This window comes from Mizuhopecten yessoensis, unplaced genomic scaffold, assembly GCF_002113885.1.
Source record: "Mizuhopecten yessoensis strain PY_sf001 unplaced genomic scaffold, ASM211388v2 scaffold10553, whole genome shotgun sequence".
Lineage (NCBI taxonomy): Eukaryota > Metazoa > Mollusca > Bivalvia > Pectinida > Pectinidae > Mizuhopecten > Mizuhopecten yessoensis.
The window spans coordinates 40,849-62,890 of NW_018408604.1; the positions used below are offsets into that span (position 1 = coordinate 40,849).

The 22,042-nt window shown below is 38.1% G+C and overlaps 2 protein-coding genes across 2 annotated transcripts in view; both read right to left on the reverse strand.

Moving 5' to 3' along the window:
* LOC110461050 lies at window positions 1–14,545 on the reverse strand. Its single transcript, XM_021514322.1, has 5 exons — window positions 14,458–14,545; window positions 4,211–4,252; window positions 2,831–2,956; window positions 2,131–2,491; window positions 1–1,135 (listed from the first exon to the last, which is right to left on the reverse strand). The coding sequence occupies exons 3-5, from the start codon at window positions 2,940–2,942 to the stop codon at window positions 784–786; spliced, it is 825 nt and encodes a 274-aa protein (XP_021369997.1). The 5' UTR covers window positions 2,943–2,956; window positions 4,211–4,252; window positions 14,458–14,545; the 3' UTR covers window positions 1–783.
* LOC110461051 (sushi, von Willebrand factor type A, EGF and pentraxin domain-containing protein 1-like) overlaps window positions 14,546–22,042 on the reverse strand; it is a 23,074-nt gene continuing 15,577 nt past the window's right edge. Inside the window, exons 16-25 of the mRNA XM_021514323.1 lie at window positions 21,603–21,860; window positions 20,459–20,745; window positions 20,085–20,216; window positions 19,437–19,532; window positions 17,293–17,598; window positions 16,719–16,953; window positions 16,015–16,105; window positions 15,774–15,861; window positions 14,949–15,113; window positions 14,546–14,625 (exon numbers count right to left, since the gene is read on the reverse strand). Coding sequence (XP_021369998.1) covers window positions 14,546–14,625; window positions 14,949–15,113; window positions 15,774–15,861; window positions 16,015–16,105; window positions 16,719–16,953; window positions 17,293–17,598; window positions 19,437–19,532; window positions 20,085–20,216; window positions 20,459–20,745; window positions 21,603–21,860 — 1,738 coding nt within the window. The remainder of the gene's footprint in view (window positions 14,626–14,948; window positions 15,114–15,773; window positions 15,862–16,014; window positions 16,106–16,718; window positions 16,954–17,292; window positions 17,599–19,436; window positions 19,533–20,084; window positions 20,217–20,458; window positions 20,746–21,602; window positions 21,861–22,042) is intronic.

Consider the following 22,042-nt stretch of genomic DNA (forward strand, 5'->3'; position numbering starts at 1 on the left):
ATTGAACACGTGCTAATCGGCACGAGGCTATCTCCCCCTAGGGGGTGACAAGCTGATCTTTCCCGGCTAAAATGGGAGACACACCTATGAATGGTGGGAGAAAGTGATATACACACTTCCGGTCAGGGAAATATATCTCCATCTTACCCTGGGGAGAAGATGGGGTGATTTCCCCGTCATAACGATTGTGTTATGGCGCATCTACAATAGCAGATCACGGAAGATGACTTTTATTTTCTCCGTTTAATATTCTGACCCTCGGCAAAGCCTCTGGCTAGACATTTGAGAATCTTACCCCTTGGGTTGAGACTTTTCTGTCAAGGCATTAACTTCACGTCAACAATGCATTGAGCCTAACATGCCAACATTGCTTTATAAACATGACTAGGTCAACAGAGTAAGAGAAAAAGAATTATTGATCCACTAGAGGTAAGATGGGGAATCTCAACCCTCAAGGAAATATTCTTATGTTTGTCAAATCAAGTACTGGGGCAGTTACTTCCCCCTCTGGCTAAGATTCCTTTATCTCGTCCCCAAGGTGGCGCAAGATTCTATTAATCTTTCTCTGTTCAAAAATTGTTCCAATAATCCAGCTTTTTCACCATCCAGCCACTTCAGCTGTGAAGGATAATTGCTGAGACAATGTGGATGAACCGTAAGCTGGCCATTCTGTTTCCAGACAATTAATCATACACAGATTCTGATATAATATTAATTCAAAAGATTATTAAATGATATCAATTAGAAATAATCTAAGCAACCTCTAAGAAATAAAACCGTAATTTAAGCCTCATGTGAGGACTTTTTCGCTTTCCTGGCTATATCAACGTCACTAGCTTCGGAGTCACTGAACGCGTTGGGATGCGCCTCCAGCTTAACATCAAGTGCTACTTTGTCCTTGGCCGTACCATTCGACCAGCCCGAATCCTTCAATTTAGAACTGTCAGGTAGTCGATTCATTGGTACCTCAGTTTTATCGGGGACTTCAGAGTCACGAGAAATTTTCTTTTTCTGGTGTCTTGATTTTCCATTTTCACTCCTTCGCTTCTTTTTAGATTTTGGTTTCGTGACAACTTCATCAGGTTGCAGGTCACCCAAAGGCTCTAGTCTTCGATTTCTACTTCTCCGGGTGGAGCTGTAATGAGAAAACACCACCATGTAAAAGGCAAATCTCGTCAAGNTTTTTTTTTTTTTTTTTTTTTTTTTACACATAGGCGGGACAATAGGCATTTAAGGTGTAAAAAAGTCAAATGAATAGGCTTTATTACAGTGTATTGAGCAATAACAAGTGTATGTTGTAAAACAAATTATCAACAAACTATCAGATATTTTATATATGCAAGACCACACACTTGTATTTTTCTAACGAATCAGAAAGCACTCCTTTATAGAAAAACACAAGTGTGTGGTCTTGCTTTTATCACATTCCTTCCGTATTTGGTAGAGATCGATACAAAGATTTTATAAACTTTGATATCTTTTGCAAATACCGGGAACTTTTCAGTTCGCCATGACAAGGGGATTCCCATAAAAAGTAGATCCGGCTAGTATGGTGATACACCAATCTATTTTCAAACATCATTACTCGAGTCACAACCACATGTGTGCTATTTCATGACAACCTTATACAGTCATGAAGTTTATTATCGTGACTCATTTTTACACTTGTCATATTATTCTGCAAATCATTTTCTAGCTATCAAATTATTGATCTGTGAAATCGCAGAAACAACATCCCCACGGATATATCCTGCTACACAATAATTCCATTGTTTGGGGCTCTCTACTGACTAAAAGAGTTGCTCGGCAACTTACTATAGGAAAGAGCTATATAAATAAGAAAATTATATATTAATGTCTACCTTTTCACAAAAACATTTGGAATCTATATGGATTAGACCCCTTGCTTCCTTATACATGTAACTTGATATTGTAAGATATTTCACTCTGATTATCAGCTTGTGCAAGAACTAAAATTGAGACATATGCGAGTATATATTGTCAAGTTTCAGGAACTAAACTGAATTATTTGGTTTTTCGTAATGCGTTTTTAAGTGAAATTTTTAATTTATTTATTTTGTTGATTTAACAAATTTCTAAATAACCAAATCTGTATGCATAGCCACTCACTGTCCATCTGTTAACGATTCCTCGTATCTGCGTAGATGTATAGAGGGGGCATAACTCTCGTTTTCTCTTGGATACCGCCGATACTTTGGTGGTACGTTCTCGTAGTGCCTCGGGGACTCCAGATCTTCCTCGTAGTATGACACGTTGTCATGGTAACGCCCCCTGTCGTCATGGTAACGCTCCCTGTCATCATGGTAACGCGGAATCAAACGCTGGTGTCGTTTGTCTCGCAAGGCAGGAGCTCCCCTTTGGTAGCGTACTCTGTCTAGATTTTTAGTGATGAAGTCAATTTTTGCCTCCCCAAACCTACTTTTGTGCGACACCTCTTCTTCAGATATCTCGTTAGAGCTCAACCATGAAACTATACAAAGGAAGAAACAAAACGAAAGTTATTCAATACATTTTCAACAAGGTTACCGCAAAGGGGTACATAAAACGCCCGTACATTAAATTCAAATGATGGTAGTTATTAACAAAATTGAAGTTTTTATTATAACTAATCTTCCTATGAAGTTTGAAGTTAATCTGTTGAAAATAACTTGAGATATCAAACTTGTCGGAGCTTTCACGAATGGTAATTAATCTTCCCATGAAATTTGAAGTTAATCCTTTGAAATTACTCAAAACCTGTGATTTTGCTTTTAATAGATTGGCATGCACCTGCACTTTGTTAACCCAATTAGAATAGGAATTCACTCACTTTTGTTTTTACAAACACAGATTATAATGAAGATGGCTATAACGATGAGGATGAGGAAACAGAGGACGGCTATGGCGATGACGATCTCGTCTGATAATCCCTCTTCCGCCATACTTTTTCCAACAACTGAAACAGATAAGTGTACAAGAACTGTACATGTAATGTTATAAAAAATAATATTGAGGTCTCATGTGTAACTATATTTGTTTTGTAATCAAAAACATGTCTCCCCTTAACGGTTCAAACGTTACGGCCTGGAGAAGATATTCCTGAAAATGTTGCTCTTATTTGACCTCACAGTCAAGGTCATAGTGACCTAACGACAGTGCATGGTAGATCGTTTGTGGGTGATGCAGATATACTCCCAAGTTTTATAAGGATATCTTTAACTTAGCACTTATATGACCTTATTATTAGAGGAACTGCCTACTGCTTAATTATAAAATGCAAATATGAACAAGTTCTAATTGTAATGGAGGCCATGAAAGAAGTCCTTAAAACTGACCCCATAGTCACAAATGATGCTTGGATAGAGTTAACAATGCCATCATATACTTGCATACTAAGTTCAAGCAAAATAAGACACAGCGAGGGACCATTGGCATCACCTTGGCGTGCACCTTCAAATGTTTCAAACAATCTGATTTGTATTACCTTTGACCTTGAGGTTAAGGCCACAGTGACCTAATGACAATTTGAAGGGGAGACATAATGAAGAAAAAAAGGAAAAGTGTTTGGACGACACACTGACGCCATTTACAAAAAGACAGCCAGAGTTTCCTTGATCGGAAGTGGAAAGTTAGGTGTCACCTTCCCCATTAGGTGGTTTATCTGGGTTAACTCTGATTTCCTTGAACGGATGTGAACAGTTAGGTGTCACCTTGCCCATTAGGTGGTTTCTCTGGGTACGCTGGTTTCCTTGATCGGATGTGAACAGTTAGGTGTCACCTTCCCCATTAGGTGGTTTCTCTGGGTACGCTGGTTTCCTTGATTGCACGTGAACAGTTAGGTGTCACCTTCCCCATTAGGTGGTTTCTCTGGGTACGCTGCTTTCCTTGAACACTACAACCCTCTGCATGTTTTCACCTGGTTTAATGTTTTGGGTTCTTGTGCTCAAACTCAGATTTTGTGCTCAATTCCTTGTTCCAATGATTGATTATTCAAATTTAATTCCAGTGATTTTAAGGAAATATGGAGAGATTTAAAATCAAACACCATTTTGCATTAGCTTGGCTTAATTTGTTCTTAAACTGTTTTGCTTCAAGAAAGCAAGTGTGATTACCTGCAATGTCACGCTTCAGCATTTCAAAAAGTTTTCCATATTATTAGATATTTACAAGTGACAGCTGGTAGATTGATGTGAACTTCTCTGATACTTACCTGTGTCTTCGTCTGTCGCCTCTGTTGTGATCAGCCCTGGATCTGTAAAATACAGACACAGTATGTGAATACCTTCATTATCAAACCTGATTCATAGAACATATTCTGATTGGATTTGACTGGACATATCATATCCTATCAACATAATAATAGAATCCTTCCCTGATGTGAGGTCAGGATAAGGTTATTCAAACCCTCTGGATAAAATATTGAGCAGGAGACCTGAGGCTTTGCCAAGGGTCTTTTGTTCAATATTTTATCCAGAGGGTTTGAATAACTTTATCCTTACCTTACATCAGGGATGGATTCTATTTCTTGCTTATTACCTAAAACCAGTAAAAACAGCTGCTTTTCTAGTAAAGTTGTAAACTGTCCGTACATTTCTCATTTGCATATGAAGCCCGGGTGGCAACTTTTAATGACGTCAATGACTCTGACTGACCCCAAAACGTCATAAAATGATGTCATGAACCCCGAAAGGTAGAATTTTCCAGCACCGCCAGAAATGTGGATATCTTGGTCTATAAGTATGCAATAAATCATAACTGTCCATCGACAGCATGATCTAAGTTTCAGTTATTGATATTGGACTGTGTAAATTGCAATACGCAAAGACGGAATATCAGTTAGGAAATATTTCAATATTTATTATCAAACCAAAGCGAAGTCAGTTGGTCTGACACTGTTACTATTTAACATTCAAAACACATTTGTTGACCTTTTTCTTTTAATTTTATTACTTTTTCATAAAGGTTCGCCAAGGTATGGTTTATTTTTACAAATGATGTATTCAAGCTACTCTATCGATTTAACCTGGAAATACAGTTTCCGATGCATAATAACAGTTATAACATGGTATGGGGATCCTTAAATCATGGGCTAAATGGAAGCATTGCTGCAATGTAGACCAACAGGTTTCATGTAACATAAGATTTTCCAGACCTCGTTAGCTACAGGTAGGGAGGTGTATACACCTGTACACACATGATCTACATTCAGCCAGCTACAAGCTTTCAATAGCTGTGAACGGATCAATCTACATTACAAGTTCTGAGCAAATACTGCCCTTTTTTAAAAAAATATCCTCAATTTTTAACGAAAATAGCTCTAGCTAGGTTATCTCAACCCTCATTCACTTCAGGTACACAATGAGAAATATTTCAAACACCTACATGTGTAAAATCTTTATTTTGCCAAAGTTAACAATTAAACAAGACCATTCTTTTCTTTATTTTAAAGCTTCACGTCCAATGAATTTATCCATGGGTTAAACTAAAATGCTGACAGTTCAGAAAGAGCAATGAAAGTTATTTTTTCTATATAACCCCACTTTTCTATTTTTAGTAACAATGACCTTAATTTTGAAAGGTTGTTAAATCCCTTATTGCATATTTATATATAACAGTTTATTACCATGTGAAATTTTAGAAATTATGGACTACCTGGTTCAGAGATAATCCCCTNTATTTTATCCAGAGGGTTTGAATAACTTTATCCTTACCTTACATCAGGGATGGATTCTATTTCTTGCTTATTACCTAAAACCAGTAAAAACAGCTGCTTTTCTAGTAAAGTTGTAAACTGTCCGTACATTTCTCATTTGCATATGAAGCCCGGGTGGCAACTTTTAATGACGTCAATGACTCTGACTGACCCCAAAACGTCATAAAATGATGTCATGAACCCCGAAAGGTAGAATTTTCCAGCACCGCCAGAAATGTGGATATCTTGGTCTATAAGTATGCAATAAATCATAACTGTCCATCGACAGCATGATCTAAGTTTCAGTTATTGATATTGGACTGTGTAAATTGCAATACGCAAAGACGGAATATCAGTTAGGAAATATTTCAATATTTATTATCAAACCAAAGCGAAGTCAGTTGGTCTGACACTGTTACTATTTAACATTCAAAACACATTTGTTGACCTTTTTCTTTTAATTTTATTACTTTTTCATAAAGGTTCGCCAAGGTATGGTTTATTTTTACAAATGATGTATTCAAGCTACTCTATCGATTTAACCTGGAAATACAGTTTCCGATGCATAATAACAGTTATAACATGGTATGGGGATCCTTAAATCATGGGCTAAATGGAAGCATTGCTGCAATGTAGACCAACAGGTTTCATGTAACATAAGATTTTCCAGACCTCGTTAGCTACAGGTAGGGAGGTGTATACACCTGTACACACATGATCTACATTCAGCCAGCTACAAGCTTTCAATAGCTGTGAACGGATCAATCTACATTACAAGTTCTGAGCAAATACTGCCCTTTTTTAAAAAAATATCCTCAATTTTTAACGAAAATAGCTCTAGCTAGGTTATCTCAACCCTCATTCACTTCAGGTACACAATGAGAAATATTTCAAACACCTACATGTGTAAAATCTTTATTTTGCCAAAGTTAACAATTAAACAAGACCATTCTTTTCTTTATTTTAAAGCTTCACGTCCAATGAATTTATCCATGGGTTAAACTAAAATGCTGACAGTTCAGAAAGAGCAATGAAAGTTATTTTTTCTATATAACCCCACTTTTCTATTTTTAGTAACAATGACCTTAATTTTGAAAGGTTGTTAAATCCCTTATTGCATATTTATATATAACAGTTTATTACCATGTGAAATTTTAGAAATTATGGACTACCTGGTTCAGAGATAATCCCCTGAATTCAAAGTGTAGATGGACGGACGGACAGACGGAAGGACAGACGGACAGACGGACGGACAGACAGACAGACGGACATTATCATGCAGATCATGACAGACAGCTTATTAAGATAAGCTATGGGAGATCATAATGTTGGTTGCTTAAAGCCGTGATCCCAACCGGCCGTACTTGCAAGTGTGTGCTGTCTACTTGCAAAAACGTGGGCAAAATTTGGGGATCCTTATGTGGTGAGTACCACCTCAGTACGGATTTGGGAGCACACAGACACGCCGTAGCACTTTTAGTGCATGAGGAACTTTCGCTGCGTTCGGGATGCAGCCAGGCTACGGATTCACCCCAGTACAGGTGACGCGCGTGCCTTCTACAGCTAAGGAGCACTGACTCCGTGAGTCTTTTAAATTTTTCCCACGGTCGGTGCACTAAGCAGGTGCGTGCTGTGCACTTGATCAGTGTGTGGTCTGTGCTTACCCGGCACTTCCTCATTTCTACTGTCCAACCAGCACGCATAACTGACGTGGACTGTACCGAGTAAGCGCGTGCTCTGCACTTCCAATGCACGCTGTGCGCACTGATTTCTGCATTATATATAAAAGCTGAATCAAGGCAAGTAATACCAAGGCTGGACGAACTCAACTGATGAAGAATTTGTGGATGGATAATCAGCAAGCAGCCTATTACCGTATTCCACCTAATAAGCACACCCACCCCATTGAAGTACACCCCCACATTTATCTAGGAAAGAGCTAGATGGGTGTGCTAAATTAAAACGTAAAAAGGTTGACTACTTCATTGGTCTGTCAACATGATCTTCATCTTTTTTACCAAAGTTTTTGTGCGCTTTAGCGTTTAAATTACTATAGGCAATGTAGGTCAGTGGTCGAGCGTTATTTTTTTTTATTCAAGATGAATGCAAATTTTAAAGCTATTTGGTTTGTTCTTTGAAAGATTGACATATAATTGGGAGTCCTGTTTCGGCCGGTTTGAACATATTTTTATGCAGACTCGGTTAGTTTCTACCAGTTCGAGCACAAAAGAGATTTATTAAATGCACCCCTCTCCTGTTTTTGTAGTGCACTTATTAGGTCGAATGCGGTATATCATTACCTTAAACGCACTTCTTATTTCTTAATAGCTATAGGTAAGTCCCTCCTACCTGTCAATATTACCAGCAACATAAAAATCTTTGATTTTACCAAAGCCGAGATTATTAATCTCCATGACCAAGATTTTATCATGACTACAAGGCAATTATATCAGTGTGAATCATGCAGCTTGTATCAACTGAATATCTTCAACACTCTGAGCTATTTTGAAATTTCTAAGATTGAGATTTCGATTGATATTTTACAAATAAGTAAGTGATGGAGCGCCAATACCATTGGGATGGTTAAGCCAACCGTCATCAGATTGTGTTGGTTTACCAATACCCTTATTTCTATCTAGATTGATATTTTACAAATAAGTAAGTGATGGAGCGTCAACGCTATTATGATGGTTAGGCCAACCGTCATCAGATTGTGTTGGTTTACCAATACCCTTATTTCTTTCTAGATTGATATTTCACAAATATGTAAGTGATGGAACGCCAAAACCATTGGGATGGCTAGGCCATTACCGTCATCAGATTGTGTTGGTTTACCAATACCCTTATTTTTTTCTAGATTGATATTTTACAAATAAGTAAGTGATGGAGCGTCAACGCTATTATGATGGTTAGGCCAACCGTCATCAGATTGTGTTGGTTTACCAATACCCTTATTTCTTTCTAGATTGATATTTCACAAATATGTAAGTGATGGAGCGCCAAAACCATTGGGATGGCTAGGCCATTACCGTCATCAGATTGTGTTGGTCTACCGATACCCTTATTTCTTTCTAGATTAATATTTTACAAATAAGTAAGTAATGGAGCGCCAACACCATTGGAATGGCTAGGCAAACCGTCATCAGATTGTGTTGATTTACCAATACCCTTATTTCTTTCTAGATTAATATTTTACAAATAAGTAAGTGATGGAGCGCCAACACCATTGGGATGGGTAGGCAAACCGTCATCAGATTGTGTTGGTTTACCAATACCCTTATTTCTTTCTAGATTGATATTTTACAAATAAGTAAGTGATGGAGCGCCAACACCATTGGGATGGGTAGAAAAACCGTCATCAGATTGTGCTGTTTTACCAATACCCTTATTTCTTTCTAGATTGATATCTTAGTAAGCTCCCACAACTCAATCCTGCTTTGTTGGTACACAATCGAGGTCTTTATAATTGTGAGCATTACATGAATGGCGCCATAATCATAAATAAAGCTGCAGTGTTTAGTGGTAATGATCCTTTGTGTCCTAGCTGTTACTACCATACCACTAACACACATAACTGTCCGTTACCATACGTCGCTTGCTTTGTATGTTTGTTACATTATTCTTAATATCATTTCTCGTACATTCTATTTTGAACGTTAACTTTAGGTATTTACGACAAAATCCAGTGTAAAAATTCATACGAAAAAAAAGGTATGTTGGAAATTGCCCCGACCAAATTATACCTGTATTTGACAGTTACCTGACAAACACTATTGATTAAAACCTGTCCTTCTTATCTCCCTGCATTCCACACACGTGTAACCATGTATTGTACCTGTACATGTGTCACTTAGGTTACCATGGCAATCCAAACACACACATACAACAGGACACCGTCGTTATAAACTGGACCTTGACTGTCCAGACAATCCAATGAGTTTAAACATTGATTTATATAACAACTTACCATGAATTCAGCCCGTTATGACGACAGAATATTTCCAATAATCCAAAGGCTGGTGCCTTGTACACAGAATGGGTGTAAACAATGACCTTCTATGTAAATAATACACAGGTAACAACGTTGGACTGTAATTCACACATATGTTTAGGTAGATATACCATCTATATAACTACAAACGTATACACCCGATAAGGAAATGACACAGTCGTCAGGCAGGGTGAAAGGTTAGGAGCAGTCATGCATGACCGTTCAATATGTGATCAGGATTACAGGCATTTAAAATGGGATATACCCTCTTTAAAGTCATTACCAATTGTGTCAGCATTGTCAGCTTAACTTGAATGAAGTTATTTTGTTTTCCTGACAATTTACAGGGAAATGTAGTGTTTTGTATATGAATTCAAGCAGGACATTTCATTTCATCAATACCATATCCTCTCGCTACCACTTATAATCAAATATGTTTTTCAAAAGAAACTAAAATTAAAACTTTAGTCTTATACACCAAGCTAACAATGAATTTGCTGTACCTAGTCTTTAGAGCTCAAAGTTGTTCAGCTTGATGTAAAAAGTTAAAGAAAATGTACATGTTGCTTTTTTTGATTATATTTTAAAATGAATATCTTGTTATTCATGTCTTCAGAGTGTAATATTGGTTTTAAAGATATAGGTCTTTTGCTACAGAGATTTTACTGAAAGATTACATTAAAATGTAACAAGAATGCATTAATTACATTCAACACATGCACATTATCAAATGCAGAAGACATTAAATGAGGAACATAAAGTCAATATATGAAATTATGGAGAAAATGCCGAAACAAATGGAAAGACAACATGATCTGATTATTCACAAAACTAAAGGCAAAAGATGTGCTATTTTTTACTAATTCATTCATCCTTGAAGACACATTTGAACTCTTCCTATTCAAAGGTAATGGAAAAGTTCATTATTAAATTTCAGGGGTGAATGAGTTAAGCTAACCAGGCTTTTGATATCACCTTAAAAGGCCTTAAAAGTCGGTAACCAGTTACCTGGACCGGTAATTCTGAAATAATGAGTTGAAATAGACATTTAATTGGGGCCCATTGTGTTATCTGTAACAATGTTACATAGATCTACATATCTTAAGCAGGTCTATTGTGTGTTCAGTATGGTCTATTGTGTGTTCAGTATTAAAGGTAAACAGCTCTAGTTCGAGCTCAACAAAAACAACAATATCTGTGGATAAATCGGTGTTAGGCCAAACAATGGATGGTATTTAGAGGTCCACCAATTTTTACGCTGCAGTTGAGTCAAACTTTGTTAATCAATGCAAACAATAATCTGGCCGTCCAGGTCAGCTAGTGTTTCAGGGGGCAGATTGGCTATTTTCCCTGCAGATTGCCACAATTTAGCCAGTAATAACCAGAACTGTTCCAGTAATCCACCAGTCTGATAATCTACGTACCCAGGGGTACTGTTTTTTCGAAACGAAGGTGATTATCTACATTCAAACGAAACTAGACAACAGAGTATTCTTATACAGACCATCGATTATATAGGCATAACATTCCACCTTATTCATTCCCTCAAACAGTAGTTTACATGGTATTATAGTTATTTAAATTCACTCTATTGTTATTATTTCAATTCATTCTGCAGCAATTAAATTAAAATCCACTTCATACGCTTTTTGATTAGGTTTGAAAATTTAGGCTTCAATTAGCAAACAGGCTCTATGCCTTAAGTGCAAAGAGTTTTCAATGAACACTTTTTAACTGTTACCCCTGCATTAGTTTGGTCTGGTTTAGTGTTGTTGAACGTCCTATCAACAGCTGTGGTCATTTAAGGACGGCCTCCCGTGTGTGCAAGATGCATACGTGTAGTGTATGCGTGTTTTGGGAGGCTGCGATATGTTCGTGTTTGTCTCCTTGTGATAGCGTGGAACTGTTGCCGACTTTATAGTGCAACCTCGCTGAAACATACTGCCAAAGACACCCAGCAGGACACCCCACCAGGTCTCATTATACTGACAACGGGCGAACCAGTCGTCCCACTCCTAAATTGCTGAGCGTTAATAAGCAGGAGTAGAAACCATCATTTTTACAGACTCTTGTATATCTCGGCCAGGGAACAGAACCCAAAGCCTTCCTCACAGGGGTGAACGCTCAACTAAAGGCCAAAAGTGAGGCATTTTGTCAAGGGAGACATTAGGAAGAAGAAGAAAGTTGTTTAGAAAGAAGAGAAAAAATAAGATCCCAAATTTAGTCACCTCTTACGATCATGCAATGGGGGCAGCAGGTACAATTCATATATCTGAGGGGGCTAATGTTTTTGGATATGAATCATGCTAAATCTGCTGGAGTGGCTATCTCTATTTACAGACTACCTGTGTTAAGTTACCACCTCCATTAACAGACCAACTGTGTAAAGAGACCACTTCTATAAACAGACCAACTGTGTAAAGAGACCACTTCTATTAACAGACCATCTGTGTTAAGGGACCACCTCTATTAACAGACCAACTGTGTTAAGGAACCACCTCTATTAACAGACCAACTGTGTTAAGGGGCCACCTCTATTTACAGACTACATGTTTTAATGGGCCACCTGTATTAACAGACTACCTGTGTTAATATACCACATCTATTAACAGACCAACTGTGTAAAAATACCACCTCTATTAACAGACCAACAGTGTTAAGGGGCCACCTCTATGAACAGACTGCCTGTGTTAATATACCACCTCTATTAACAGACCAACTGTGTTAAGGGGCCTCCTCTATTAACAGACCCTGTGCTAGGAGACCACCTCTATTAACATAACCTGTGCTAGGAGACCACCTCTATTAACAGACCATCTGTGTTTAGGGACCACCTCTATTAACAGACCAACTGTGTTAAGGAACCACCTCTATTAACAGACCAACTGTGTTAAGGGGCCACCTCTATTTACAGACTACATGTTTTAATGGGCCACCTGTATTAACAGACTACCTGTGTTAATATACCACATCTATTAACAGACCAACTGTGTAAAAATACCACCTCTATTAACAGACCAACAGTGTTAAGGGGCCACCTCTATGAACAGACTGCCTGTGTTAATATACCACCTCTATTAACAGACCAACTGTGTTAAGGGGCCTCCTCTATTAACAGACCCTGTGCTAGGAGACCACCTCTATTAACATAACCTGTGCTAGGAGACCACCTCTATTAACAGACAATCTGTGTTTAGGGACCACCTCTATTAACAGACCAACTGTGTTAAGGGGCCACCTCTGTTAACATACCAACTGTGTTAAGGGACCACCTCTATAAACAGTCTACCTGTGTCAATAGACCACCTCTATAAACAGACCAACTGTGTTAAGGGGCCTCCTCTATTAACAGACCCTGTGTTAGGAGACCACCTCTATTAACAGACCCTGTGCTAGGAGACCACCTATATTAACAGACTATCTGTGTTTAGGGACCACCTCTATTAACAGACCCTGTGTTAGGAGACCACCTCTATTAACATAACCTGTGCTAGGAGACCCCCTCTATTAACATAACCTGTGCTAGGAGACCCCCTCTATTAACATAACCTGTGCTAGGAGACCCCCTCTATTAACATAACCTGTGCTAGGAGACCACCTCTATTAACATAGCCTGTGCTAGGAGACCACCTCTATTAACATACCCTGTGCTAGGAGACCACCTATATTAACAGACTCTGTGCTAAGGACCACCTGTTCGAGAAAAGTCCACCAATACAGATTTGGCGCAAAAAACATGCAACACGCAACATTCGGAAATTCTGTACGTCCTCCTCACGTGGCGTTTGAAATGGTAAGTCCAACGTTACGATACCAAAAAGAAGCGGACAACAAACAGGAACAGATAAATAATTGACAGAAGAATGAACAGCAAAGATGAGGAATTGTCTCAACAACAATGACGGGAGTAAAGTTGATTGATTGATTTATCTTTCCCGCCAGACAGAGTAGAATCAGTAGACTGTAATAAAAACTTAATATTCAACACAATTTGTGCAGTTGGAAATTTGGCACTAATAAATTATTTTCATAAATTCAACTGGGACAAATATATCTAATTATCTTATATCAATCAAACGCCTCAAATTGGGGAAGTGGAAATGTTTGATCAAAACCTAATCTGGAGTTTTGAAGATTATACACTGAATATGATTAAGATAGGTTATACTAGACCAACTGTGTTAAGGGGCCTCCTCTATTAACAGGCCCTGTGCTAGGAGACCACCTATATTAACAGACTCTGTGCTAAGGACCACCTGTTCGAGAAAAGTCCACCAATACAGATTTGGCGCAAAAAACATGCAACACGCAACATTCGGAAATTCTGTACGTCCTCCTCAAGTGGCGTTTGAAATGGTAAGTCCAACGTTACGATACCAAAAAGAAGCGGACAACAAACAGGAACAGATAAATAATTGACAGAAGAATGAACAGCAAAGATGAGGAATTGTCTCAACAACAATGACGGGAGTAAAGTTGATTGATTGATTTATCTTTCCCGCCAGACAGAGTAGAATCAGTAGACTGTAATAAAAACTTAATATTCAACACAATTTGTGCAGTTGGAAATTTGGCACTAATAAATTATTTTCATAAATTCAACTGGTACAACTATATCTAATTATCTTATATCAATCAAACGACTCAAATTGGGGAAGTGGAAATGTTTGATCAAAACCTAATCTGGAGTTTTGAAGATTATACTCTGAATATGATTAAGATAGGTTATACTCTACATGTACTGGCAAAATAAAGTTTAAATTCCTTAACATACCAATGCAGTCGCTGCTGTCTTTTGAACCTGAAGAAGCCGTTGTCAGACCTAAATCACATTCCAAGCAGTAGAACTCTGCGTCCGCGGGCTAATAGGAACCTCTAGGACAGGCCAGACACGTCCTCACATCGTCACGGAGGTCAATGTAATTTCCACCGCCACACAAAGCTGTTACCAAGGAAACCAGACACAGGTTAATCACTCATTAAAGCCACCAGACTGTTAGTTTGACATTGACATTCATGGCTGACCAGCAGGGAATATTTGAAAATGTCATTTAGATGTTTGTTTTCATCACAGAAGATGATATAACATTGAAAGCAGTTTGTTTTTGGAAGACATGAAACTTGGGGGTAAATTTCTGGCATAAATCACAAATTTCATTGTCCTGTAATAAGTTGAACTCCTTACTTTGAGTCAATATGCTGCCCCACTGGCTTATAGGATAAATACAATATTATCTAGACAAAATTAAACATCACAATACTTACTGTAGCAGTTTGAGCTAGATGTTGACCCCTGACCCCAGGTGGTGTGAGCAGCATTTGGACACGTCTTACAGCTGGTCTGTCCCCATTGGTCCTGGTACTGGCCTTTAGAGCATGACCGACATGTCTCAGACGCCGCCGAAAAGTATGTACCTGGTCCGCACTCAACTGGTCAACAAACAAACAAACAAATTTAAATCTGAGAAATGATGATGTACCCTATTTATCCAGTATCACGCTCATGCCTGTTTATAATCCCACCAATATCTGCTAGATACTGCAGTTCAGTAGAAATGCCAGCAACTGTTTTCCTGTAATAAGCCCCCTCACCTATTCCAGTTGAAGATTATGTGTTGGTCCAGTCTGGACTTATTGCACGGGAAATATGGTATGTACTTAGTCTGCACACAATTGGTGAACAATCACACCAAGCAACAAGCACATTAATCCGAGTAACATAAAGTACAAAACTCCAATTTGAGATATTAAAAATTTACCCCAAAATTACATATAACATTGACAAAACTAAGCCAGCATAGAACAAGGTCACTGTGACCTACTTTATAAACTATACAGTATGTGTACGTTTTTGTTTGGTCAGTTTCATAATATGAAGCTTTCTTGTGACACGTCTCATCCTCTCGGAATGGTCGCCAAGTTGACATTAACTCATGGTGTATCATAAATGCATAACCCCAAGGTATATTAATGCAGAAACTAAAAGTTACCAGAGCTAGCCACAAGAAGGCCCATATTTGCCAAATACAACGGAAGGTGTAACTGCAAATATACCCAGAAAACGTACACGTCTTGTTGATAGAAACTTACCACAGTAGTTCCCGGACACTTGGTACCCAGGCAGACAGAGAGGCCCCTGTAGTGATATCACCAAGGACATGACATCAGCATCAGAACCCTACAGAAAAAAATGTCAATCATTACCTGAAACGAGAAAATATTTGTAACACACATATGAACCAACTTCTGCCTTGGTGAAAAGGAGCCATTTTTTTAAAACCAATCTTATAGTTTGCAAGAAGTCGAAAATATGAATAATTTAACAGTTTACCTGAATTGTGAGATCGCCATTGTCTACGGCCGCAGCAAGGACATCGGAGGGTGCGGAGGTCGTGTGGGTGATGGAATTCTCTACCTCTCCCCTGTACAACATATCATCATCATAAATCATGAAATTATTGAAATGTCAAATGACTGTTTAATTAACATTATCTTTATCTAATTTATTGGATATATGTACCAGTCCCATCAAAATAGTGATAAATCCTATGTTGGCTTTAAACTAAGGCTAACATGACATGATTTTTTTAACAAAGGAAATTAATTCTTCATATTTCTTAGTGAAACACTGCTCGTCTATCTTGACCTTCCGAGATATTTTTCGTTCAGAATCTTGACTGTTGGAAAGGAGTTTACTATTACCAATGAAACGATAATATATTGTGAAGAAAAAGGAAGAGTGAGAAATTTTGGTTAACTATGGAGGGAGGGGATGGGGAAGGGGGATTTCTTGTTACACCATGAACTTTCAGCAGGGCGAAAAGCATTGGCTATTGCACCTGGTCTTATCTCAATTGTGGCCGGGACGTAACCTTTAAGCTTTGAAAACACTACAAAATTCTCTCTCTTCCAAATCAAGTAAAGTTTTGAAACTTTGAGCTAGGCTATTTGCGATTGGAAATGTGGCAGAAATTATCATAAAAAACATAACAAAACAGGCTCTGTTCTATAAGTGATTTTCAAAATGTTACTTACGGTACAAAGTTTAGCTTGACCTTGACCCCAACCTTAGTAACGTCAGTTACTAGGCAGTCAACCTTGGTAACTTCGTGGGTGCAATTTGTCTCCTCACACAAGCTTAAACTCCACACAGAATTCAAGCTTCTCAGTGAAGCTGTAAACTTTGATTTCAAGGTGGGTGTGTCCACACAGACCTCAGGAAGGTCAAAGGTCAGAGCCATGGTTGCATGGTATCTTTGTACAACAGCATCTGGTCAAGATAGGAATATTTGTAAAATATTTCACGAATCACTTCAGATTAAGAACTGCTTGAGATAAATCAGACAGTTTGCCTCTGTATGAAATACACTGGGTGGAATATTTACAAAGAAATAAGTTTGTTATTCATTAATTGGCCATCGAACGATAAAATAGACTAGATTTTCATTTTTTTTTATTTTTGAAATGTTAATGTTTCTCTGTAGGAAAGCACTGGGTGGACTAGTACTGTCTCTATAAACAAATGTTTGTTATTCATTGCTTGGCCATCTAACGTTAAAAAAGACTACGGATTCCTTTTTTTCTTTTTTTTTTTTTTCTTTTTTTTTACCGAATTTTTTTTCTATTTTCTCTTGATGACTGAGATTTGTTTTGATATTTTTCCTTTTTTGATATTTTGACACTGAAAAACACTGACCAGCACAGGAGGGATAGAAAAATGGTTCCATCCGGTCATCCGAGTCATACTGCCCATATTTGGAGCAGCTGTAGAAGGCTTGGCCCGCCCTCATTGGCTGTTGGTTGGGGTTATTACACCTCACCAGACAGTTGGCTCGGTCCGAGGAACACACCCTCTGGCCACCTATAGGGTTTTCCTGAAGGTGGTTGGGAAGATCTAGAGACCTGCAATCAGAGCCTGTAGGAGGAAGAGGTAAATATAGGATCTTACATGAGTTTCCATTTCATATTTAGCGAGCATCTGACGAGCTAAGATGAAAAATTCATGACGAGATTTATAAATTTCATAAAAACAAGTGTAAGATCTTTTTTGTCACTTAGTCAAGATTTGTGGCATTTATTCATGTAAAACTACAATTTTCATGTAATCTTTAAATGTAAAAAGCCGCCATTTTGACTCAAGTGCGTAAGTCTGTGAGGGCGTGATGTCATATATGAAACAATTGAAACTTACAACCAATCACAGGGCTGATAGGTCATATTACCTGGGTTTATACGCAAACAAATATGACATATAATTGTGTATATTCACTGGATAACACAGTAAATTATGTGATAAATTAATATCTATTATTGTAATTCAGGGTTCGTACAAGAATAATTACTATGAAATTCAAGGCTTTTTTAACGGTTTTTTCAGTAAAATTAAGGCCTAAAATTTCCCAGCAGTTGCAAAATGATCAAAATACAGAGATCTGTATTTGTACTCTGGATGCCTCTAGATTCATCATACAAACACTACACAACAAATTGGCTCAGAGGCTTTTGTATATTGTTATAAAACCGATATATATAAATATCCTTTTTACTGCCCTTTACAAATATCATCTTAATCAGTTTGATGGTGACATTTTAGTCTACTATCTTATCAAGATCTTTGGAAATCTATTGGTAACAAATATTTCATTTTCTTGTATTTTCTAAATTCATTAATGAGAATAACACCATTAAACGACCAAAATTAATATAGAATCAAGGTTTACTGATCATATAGTTAAATTAAGGGCTCATTTTGACCCTTCCAAGACATCTTTGTCAAATTTAAGGGCTTTCAGGGCCTTTTTGTCAGTCTTGAGGCTTTTCAAGACCAAACCTTTAATTTTAGGGCCTTTTTAATGCTTTTACAAACCCTGGTCATTGTTATTATCTACATGTACTTAAAACCTTCATTGTTATTTATGCTGTCCCTTGGATTCTTAAGTAGGGCCTTCAATAAGAGTTACCTGTCACAGACAGGATTAGCTTGGGGGCATGATCTTTTAGAGCACTCTGCAAATTCTTGAGCTGCATGGTACCATAAAACATAATTGGGTTTCTCTGTTCTTGAATGAACATTTTATGGCAGGGGCAAAAAAAACCAGTGCAGTGGGACGGGGATCCTTAAGGTCAGGGAAAGATATTTTTATTTTACCCTAGGGTAAAGATAGGGGGATTCCCCTGCCAGGTCAGGTCAACAATAGCAGATCAGGGAAGATAACTCTGATTTGCTGGAAATTTGTATGAAATTAGCAATTGCATTCATGAAGCTACCACTTGTATTTGATGTGGGAGAAAAATGATAGATCCCCACTTTAGGAGTGATTTGAACAATTTCAACCCTCAATGTTACTATTAAACATCTGACCCTCAACAAAACTCCAGACTAGACATGTAAGAATCCTACCCCTTGGGTTGAGATTATTCCAACTTACCTCCAAGGTGGGGAAAGATTATATTAGTCTTTTAAGGCAGATGATACTTTGGGAGGAGAATTTATCAAAGTGTGTGGGATCTAGTCTCCAGTCAATAGGGAGAAATTTAGCACCTTAAGGCAGAAGCATCTTGTCCTGGGTCTTACTGAATCTTAACTGTATGTACAACCACATTTGTGGTAATGTAATTTTTATACAGAGAAATTCACATTTAACACAGCCAGAAAACTTGTTCCATTTCAGAGGATAACGAAATTTGTATTTTCTTGCGAGATGTTGGAGATGAATCTTACGAGAGAATGTTCGTTTGTACTCCCTTACTTACGCTTCACATAGAGTCGGTAGGTACACATCGCCGCATTGCCGTCACTGTCAAACCCTGCTGCTGATATACCATACACACCAGCACGCAGCTCCTCCGCTAATGAGGTAGAACGTTACATTACAGGGTTTCCATATAACATCATAGTGTCGTAGAGGTTCAATATAACGAATTATTTCTTTAATTTCTCGGTCGAGATTTAAAAGAGCCAACAAAATTTAACGAGCGCAATTAGACTTATAATAACCAGTCTACACTAGTTTTTGAGGACTCAGGTCAGGTGTATTGTATACGGCCAATGTGATTGCGAGAAATTTTCAAGCATATAATGATAACTTTTGTCACATTACTGACCCGTTTTACTACGTCATCAATATGATAATAAACATGTATAATAAAACCTAAAGGTGCTGCATTTCAATATGACATTGACATTTATGTAAGATCCTGTACGTCAGGTATTCAAGCTCATAAAATTATGAACCAATTCTGCAATCGATCACTCATTAGGATTTTAAACCAATTGCCTGTCACTACAGACAATGCATGCATAAGCTCAAAAGTTCTTTGGACTAGGTTAGCTGTTCATGTTTTAGAAAATCAATTTAAAAACACTCATAATTTTTTTTTCTATTCCGATTTTCAACTCACCTCCAGTATATCTGTTCATAGTTGTTGATACTGCTCGATCAAACAGCGGTGAAGTCCAGATGGCATTTTTATCCCGGTCAAAGGTCACATACTGATCCTGAGGACAGATTCTCACAGATGCATAGTTCGTTGCTGAAATAATAAAATAACAAGTTCACTGGCTGGTTACTTTTTTGTTTGTTTCATCATGATTATTTTTTCATAAAAGCTCCACGACACAGGTTTTTCTTTCCAGACATAATTGTTTAGAGCTTTTGTCACGCAGGTGAAAAGGTTCCAGTTAGAGTGGAACATGGATCCCCACCATCTACAATGTACCCCAAGAGTCCTGGATGGACCAATCGAAACTTGAGAATACAGTCATGTGATCATACCTTGATATAGACCACGGCAAGATTCCTGAGTGAAGCATCCATCTGTTTCTACCTCACTGTTGTAGTCTATGGTCAGTGGACCGTGCTCAACCTGGTAAATCACTGGACCATGAACCACCCCCACAGGGACGTACGACCTCCTGTTGGAGTAAAGTTCATTTATCAGGACTGCAGAGTCAAGCTCCTTCTTGACTATAAACAGGCGACTGATTCGACCAACAATGCCATTCGATCGGACGATCTGATTGGTTGATGCATCATAGATTCCTCCAATCACAAGCCACCCACTGAAATAAGACATGCATGTTAAAAATTTAAAATGTTATCAAATTAATTTAATTCTACCTCTTCGTCAAACTTTGTTAATCTTGGCTGCAGAAATCTGGAAAATTTGCATTTTGAACAGAAATTTCCTCTGCAACATTAATTACAACTGTTTGAAATTTGTCAATTCCTGATCCAGATCTAGAGGATAAATATTCATCCACTAAATTATATAACGATCTTAAAATTTACAGGTGGATTGACCTTGTTTTATAACATAATAACGCAAACTAGCAAAAGTCAGCATTTTAGTTTCGGTCAAGCACATTTGGCAATCTACATACATGTGCCGAATATTACTGAGGTCAGCCTCGGTTCAGATATGCCCTTCTTGTTTTATTTCAGGTTCAACTGTTTCAACTGGTTGAACTGGATACGTGAAAGGGGCCCTGCACAACCTAAGTGTGTTCAGACAGAAGTTGCCTTGACAGCAAACGGTACCCTATGGTACAGCATCCTCGGAACTTTTGGGGTTGATGCTCACCGACGTTCTCTCGACCCCCAGATTATGTCATGACAAAATTAGACGCTCTGTATGTGCCACCTTGCAGAAGGGAGAAGTGATGTAAGAAGACTAGTTTTATCCTTTGACGTTCATCAAAAGTATCGCACAGCAATGTAACAGTAATCTTCAAAGGACAGGTATTATCCTAGCAATTGGTGAGTTTTTTTCACCAGAGCCCAATTAAATAGCTAACTATGTGTCTTCAGTTTTGTCTTGACATCTTCCAGAGGTGAGAGAACACAGTGAGCATAACCCCCAGAATTATGAGGATGATGGTACGGATGTAGTATAAAACCCAGAGAGGAAGGTACTTACAATGGAGGAAGTCTGGCTTTGGAGCCGACACCATCAGCCTCCTTATGTTTTACATTGTCCAGGTACATTGTCAAACGTCCAGTCACTCCACCGCCTTCAAGATTCTTCTGACCGTTCCAGGTGACCACCAGGTGGTGCCACAGTCCATCCATTAGGTCGTTACCGATGGCCTGGACAGAGATGCTGTCACTAACCTGAGCAAGGATTGACCGACTTCTGACGAGGAACTGGCTGACAGCTGAGTGTCTACTGCCTGTTCTGTAATAACATATATACATTTAATAGCTTTTTTTAATAGTTTTGTAAAAGGATGGTTAAAACAAAATATACAACTGACAAAATGTTCCATTAGTTTCACCCCAATACCGATAATTGGACTCTGTCTGTTATATTTTGAAAAGGGTATATGCACCAGTCATTTTTAAAGCAAGTGCCAATCC